At 61.2% G+C, this 6,495-nt stretch overlaps 1 protein-coding gene across 1 annotated transcript; it reads right to left on the reverse strand.

Moving 5' to 3' along the window:
* Nucleotides 1–988: 988 nt before the first annotated feature.
* METTL27 (methyltransferase like 27) lies at nucleotides 989–4,861 on the reverse strand. Its single transcript, XM_045543134.1, is given in 6 exon segments — nucleotides 989–1,274; nucleotides 1,276–1,396; nucleotides 3,205–3,297; nucleotides 3,552–3,687; nucleotides 3,892–4,020; nucleotides 4,505–4,861. Coding segments are annotated over 6 exon segments (759 nt in total). The 5' UTR covers nucleotides 4,628–4,861; the 3' UTR covers nucleotides 989–1,117.
* Between the last annotated feature and the right edge of the window lie 1,634 nt (nucleotides 4,862–6,495).

The raw sequence follows: 6,495 nt of genomic DNA on the forward strand, positions 1-6,495 counted from the left end.
GAAAACTCGTATTGTCTCTGGTTTCAGGTGGAGGTGGGTGGGGCAGGGATGGAGGCCTGGGCAGGGGTCGGTGAGGGCCGAGACCACGGCGCTGTGGCCAGGACATGAGCACCGGAAGAACTGGTTTCACGGAACTGTGAGAAATTGGAACTGGCTCCAACCTTTGCAATCACTTTGTCCAAGCCCTTCATTTGTTGGAAGATAAACCCAATATACAGGAAACAGCCTATGCCCAGGACCCTGGTGAAGGGTTGGGGACCCCAGGAGGGAGGACGGCTGGGAGCATCCAGCCCTGGGGGACGGGCCACCTGCCCTCTCCTCCCCCACCTCTGTATGGGCGGCAGGGCTGGTCTGCGGGTCTCATCTTGGCTGGGTCAGCCCACAGGTCCCACTTCTTGGCCCTGGCTCAGGCTGTCCCTGCCCTCAGCCTGGAATGTCCTTTTCCCTTTCCCCACCCCTCTGGATCCTGCCTGTCCTGAAGGGCCAGCTCTGAGCCTCCTTCCCACACAGCCTTCCCACACTCCCGTTCATGTCCCCAAGGTGCTGACGGTCACCAAAGCCCTTTCACCTTCCTCAGCTGACAGCAGCCTCACACCCTGCCCACCCGGAGCTCTGCTGCTCCCCCCACCCCCCAGCTCTGCATTCTGATCCCTTTCTAGATAAAAAAAACTGAGTTCTGGATGCGTGAAAGTGTGTGACCCAGGCCCAGGCCTACAGCTTGGGGCCTCTGGCTTCAAATCTGGGGCTGTCCAGGACGGAGCGTGGACCCTGCTCTGCCACCGTTGTGCAGCATGAGCACGTTGTGGGTTGCCCAGCCTCGGTTTCCTTGTCAACGAGTTGGAGGTGAGAGGGCCCAGCACCCTGGGAGGAGTGACCTATCAGGCCTGGCTCAGGGACGGCACAGCCGGGGGACCTCTCTGTCACATCTCTTGTTGAACCCACAGGACAGATGTCACTCCTTCCTGGAGTGAGAACTGCAGAGCCAAGAGAACTTCTGTCCCTTCTGGGAGCTCATTTAATAGGCAGAGTGCTCCCAAGGGGCAGGGTTGGCACGGTGGCCCCATTTTGCAGCCAGAGCCGGCCCAGCAGATAGGCCTGGCTAAGGTCACACGGAGGGTTAGAGCCAGCGGGGGGCTGCTGACTGGGCCTCATCCCTCAGCTTGGGTCGCCTGCTGCTTTCGGTACAGGTAGACAATGCCGGAGATGAAGCCGTCCTTGGCAGAGGTGCCGGGCACCACCTCGAGCTCAGAGGTGGCCAGCTCCCAGCGGTCCACGGGCCAGGCCACCAGGCGTTCCCACGCCCCGGCCTGCTCCAGCCTGTCCAGGGCGGCCTCCAGTGCCTCCTTGTATGGAAGGTTGGACGGGTTGGTCCTGGTGGTCAGACACACCAGCCCACCTGCGGAGGGGAAGGGGTGGGGGAGGGGCAGCAGCGCAGTCCCAGGCCTGTTCCTGCGGGGGAGGGTTGTCCCTTCCTGTTTATGTCTTCAAGGGCAAAAATTTCTTCGAGCTTTCTCCCCAGGCCAGCGTTTTCCCACCTCCACGGCTTTGGTGCCCACTGTCCCCTCCCCCAGGAAGCCCCCTCTCTTCCTCAGCTTGTGGCCTCCTACACATCCTTCAAGACCCCAGTGCACTTTATGCTGGGAATTCTTGACTTAATCTCCTGGACCCAGAGGGCTTCCTCCTCACCGCTCGCCCAGGCCTCTGCTGGAGGGTGTGGCACGGGAGGGAAGCACATGGGCTTTGGACCTTGGGCAAGTCCCTCCGCCTCTCTGAGCCTCAGTTTCCCAGCGGGGAGGACGGGGTGGTTATCCTGTCTCACAGGAAGGCAGCGTGTGTAAGATGCCCAGCACAGTCCCGAGTGCTGGCTGAATGGAGGACTCGCCTTGGCCCTCAGGTCCAGGCAACTGCAGTGAGCCTGGTGTGGCCTCAGATGCACTTGGAAGGAGAGAAGGAAGACCCAGCGACTGGCCTGGGAAGGCTTCCTGGAGGAAGCGGCAAGGAGAAGCAGGGTGCTGCTGGCGGAAAAGGTGTGGTGAAAGGGAAGGCTCTGGAGCAGGGGAGCAGGGGAGCCTGTCACCTGTGGGCAGGGAGACAGGGCTGTGCCCGCTGAGGGGCCCTGGCAAGCGCAGGTGGGGCTGGGAAGTCCGGTCCTTGCTGGTTTGTGCAGTAGGAATTTCTGGGCTTCCTGGGCCCAACTTCTACCTCTCTGGCTGACCCCACCGACAGCCCCGCATTTGTCAGCCTCCAGGGCTCCCTGAGGCCAGAGCCTGCCCAGACCTGTCCAGGCTCAGCGCAGCCCCTGCTGGGCCTGGGGAGGGTTGTGGCTGGGGTGGGGTGTGAGGATGGGGGAGGGAGAGGAAGCATTTTCCCCTCTCACTTGCTGGTCCTGCTCTGCGGCCAGCCAGCGCCCCCTGGTCCTCACGCTCAGCCGTTCTCTCTGCCCTGCGACTTCACTTAGGCCATGTTGCATGGACGTCTCATCCCAGCCTCCATGATGCCTCTCTTCACTGAGTTCTAGGAGCATCGAGCATTCACAGCCCTGGTGGGGCCACCTCTGGCCTGGGCCTGTGCTCTCTGGCCCCTTCCTGGAGCCCCAGAGGACAGGGTCTGTGCCTTCAACCCAGAGCAGAAGCAAGTCCAGGGCAGGCACATGGCACGGGCACAGGAAACACAAATGCATGCACACCAGCTCAAGGTGCAGCGTTTACAGAAAGTGCGTACAACTCTCATCTCACCTGAGTGGCCCCATTTCCCTGATGAGGAAACTGAGGCCAGAAAACAGAAAGAGACTCACCTGAGCCGGCCCATGACTTAGTGAGGAAGCTGGCAGATGAGGGGACTGAGCTGCACCTTTACTATAATGCCCTAGAGATACTGTTTCACCCAATTCTGGCTGTTATGGTGATGGGATTACAGGGATTACGCCATCCCGTTCCCAGGCTGCAAAGGAGAGTGCAGTGGCTCCCAGACGCCCACAGGTAAGAGGCGAGCTGGCCACCTGTCTGCCCTGCTTGTTTGCCTGGGTCTGTGGATACTGGCAGCTGAGGCCAGGCCCTGGGCTGGCAGATGGTGGCTGGGATGCTAGGCTAGGCCGTGTGTGACCCTGGGCAGGACCCTGCCCCGCGCCTGGCCTGAGGGGTTCTGAGGCCTGTGTCTGTGGTGTGGAGGGGAAGGAGAGGTGTGGTTGGCTGGGCTGCTCCTCACCTGGCTTGGTGACTCGCAGGAGCTCAGGGATCGCGCTGCAGGGCACCTGGCCATCACTGAGGGCACCTACCACCAGCACTGCGTCGAAGGTCCCTGGGGGGCAGTATGGGAATGTGGTGTGGTGCTTTGTCTACGGTGTGGCCTTGGACCACCCTAGAGGACAGTGTCCCACGGTGGAGCTTGGGGAGGGCCAAGGTCTGCCACCTGTGTCTGCAGGACCCAGATCTCACGGAGGACGTGGCAGGCATGCCCAGTCCTGGGCTGTAGCTGGATCAGGGGGTAGAGGGCTTAGCAAGAGAAGGGGCTCCATGCAGGTGGGCCTCGGGGTGATGGCTGGGGGGAGGTACCTTCGGGGCTGGGCAGAGGCTCCTGGCCCAGGGTGCAGAGGCTGAGGTGCTGGTAGAGGCCACGGGACCGGGCCTGTCCCAGCATCGCTGGGCTCCCATCCACCCCATGCAGCTGCAAGAAGCCCCGAGCCTGCAGCTGGGGAAGGGGGGACTCAGTCATGGTTCACACCCTGCCACTTTCTGGCTGGGTCCCTGCATCTTGGGAGGGCAATGGGCCCTGCAGTGGACGTGGCCCATGTGTTTGGGATGGTGAGCCTGGGGGTGTGGCAGAGTTCTGGGTGGTGGGAGATTCGAACAAGTGAGGGGCTGAGGGGAGGGCAGGGGACCGGGGGCACCTTACCTCGGCAGCCACCAGGCCAGTGCCACAGGCTACGTCCAGGATCAGGGCAGTGTGGGGTAGGCCTGGAAGGGCTTGGGTCAGACAGTCCACTGCCAGGCGAGGGGCCTGGTACTGTAAGGTGGCCACATCCTAGGGACAGAGTGCTGAGCCAAACACCACCTGGTGCCCTAGCGTTTTGGGGACCTCCCATGTGGGGTGGTCTAGGAGCCCGCCAGGCTAAGCGAGTGTGTGTTGGGGGCTTGGACTGTGGCTGCGCTGAGAGGAGACCCAGGCAGGAGATGCTTCCCACGGCCAAGGGCCAGCACTGCAGAGCCAGCCCCCATGCGGCATAGACTCAGCCACCCAGGGACATTTTCCACTGGAAGTTCTCTCTGCTTAGTCCACAGTGACTCCTCAGTGGCACCTGCTCCAGGCAGCCCCTTGGGGAGGTCTTGGCCCCTGACGGGGGCTGTCAATCCAGAGTGTGGGGCTGGTAGGGAAGGGCCAGGGGTGTAGGGGTCGCACCTGGTCTCACTTCATTCTCACAGCCTGGGAGGCAAAGCGAACTATTCCCACTTTACAGGTAGGAAAATCGAGGCTGGGCGAGCGGAGGTGAGGACCCCGACAGGTTTACCTGGTCGTAGTCCGGGGCCCAGCGGTCATAGAAGTGGAGCTTGCGGGCCAGGTCTGTGATGCCGTGCGAGGCCGCGACCCGCGCCTGCACCTTGGCCAGTCTGCCACCCTCCTCCTCAGCCATCCTCCTGTGGGGACAGGCCGCCCGGTCCGGGGCCCACCTCAATCTTCCGTCCGCCTTCGCCCTGCAAAGGAGGCTGTCAGGCTACCAGCGCCGTCCCATTTCACAGGCGGGGACACTGAGCGCAGAGACGACGGGGCTGCAGGGCTGGGGGAGGGGCAGGGCTGGGGGAGGGGTGCGCCCCTCGGCGGGAGGGAGGATCTACCCCTTCCCCCTCCACCCGGCCCCTGGCCCCGACCCGACCCGGGGAGAATCCGAGGGGGGAGGACATCCAGACCGGAAGGGTCTGGAAGGAGGTGGGGAGGCCAGAACTCACGGCCAACCTGACCCGCTGGGGCCCCCCCGACACCGGAATTCGGGGCGGGGCCTGTACGGCGGCGTGGCCGCGCCCCACCGCCCTCGATGATTGGCTTTCCGCTAAGATAAAATAACCAATCAAAGGAAAGTGCTGGCAGCCGCCCCCCAAAACCAGCCAATGAGCTCAAGGCCCTTGGCCCTCCCCCAGCCTGGGGACAGCCGTGGGGTCCGGGCGCGGGACGTCTGGCCCTGGCCTCCCCGTCCACCGTCAGGTTCCAGCACCCCCACGGTCCTCTCCCACCGCCCTCTAGGCTCCCCACGTCCTTTATGCTTCTAAAATCACGTGCTGTAGGCTGGGGGGCCTCTGAATTCTCAGGGGCGACAGAGGGACCCAGCAGCAGCCGTCAAATTTAGACGTCTCTGGAAGGTCTAGGCGACGCTGCCCAGCAGAACTTTCTGCGATGATGGAAATGTGTCACCCGCGCTGTTCCATAGGGTAGCCACCAGCTACACGTGGCCGTTGAGCACTTGAAATGTGGCTTGTGCGACTGAGGGACTGAATTTCAAAATTTTTTTTGTTTTAATACTTTAAATAGCGATAGGTTGCTAGTCACTACCATATGGGACAGCGCAGGGAGTCTTGCCCCTCAAAGTATGATCGCAGACTTGCAGCCTCAGCCTCCGCAAAGCCTGGGTTCCTCCAGGCGATTTCCCCTAGGGGAGTTGTTAGGAATGCAAAAATTCTCAGCCTGCCCCAGACTTTCTGAATCAGAGTCAGATTGCTGGGGATGGGACCCAGAATTTCTGTGTTTGAACAAACTGTCCAAGTGTTTTTGTGCAGCTGAAGGTTCAAAAGCACTAGTCTAGAGGACTCAGGTAGGGCTCAAGGTTAGGGCAGGCAGAACTGGGGAGGCTGTTGCAGCTGTCCAGGTGGGCGGTGGTGGTAGCATGAACCTGGTTGGGTAGAGATCAGGGCTGGGGAGAGGAGTGGATGAATTTCGGAGTCATTAGAAGGTAGAAGCAGCAAAGCTTTGGTGATAGAGAGTGTATGGGATGGGGAAGCAAGATGTCAGGAATGGTGCCAACTTTCTGCTTGAGTCCTTGGGTTGATGGTGGTGCCACGCAAGGCAGGGGAAGCCGAGGAGGAGAGGTTTGGGGTGAACAGGATGCCACCAGTTTTTGGAGTCTGGGGTGTATGACGTATCAAGGTGAAGATGCCCAGGAGGCTGTTTGATGCCAGAATCTTGAGCTCAAGGACAGGTCAGGTTGGAGAGAGATTGAGGGTCATGAGGGTAATGGTGGTGGCTGAGGCAGCTGGTAGAGGTGAGATTATGCAGGGTGGGAAGAGACGGGGATGAGGAGAGGACTCAGGATCCAGCTCGAGGATCCCCCACACCTCAGGGCAGGTAGAAGAAGAGGAGTAGCTAGGAGTGTTGGAGAAAACCCGAGAAAGTTAGGGAGGATGCCAACAACGGTGTGTCAGAAAGATGGGGGACGGCCAACATTGTCCAGTGCTGCTGAGAGGTGGCGTGAGATGAGGATTAGGAAGTGAGTGCTGAGGCCGGGCGTGGTGA

Source organism: Lemur catta, chromosome 2, assembly GCF_020740605.2.
Source record: "Lemur catta isolate mLemCat1 chromosome 2, mLemCat1.pri, whole genome shotgun sequence".
Taxonomy (NCBI): domain Eukaryota; kingdom Metazoa; phylum Chordata; class Mammalia; order Primates; family Lemuridae; genus Lemur; species Lemur catta.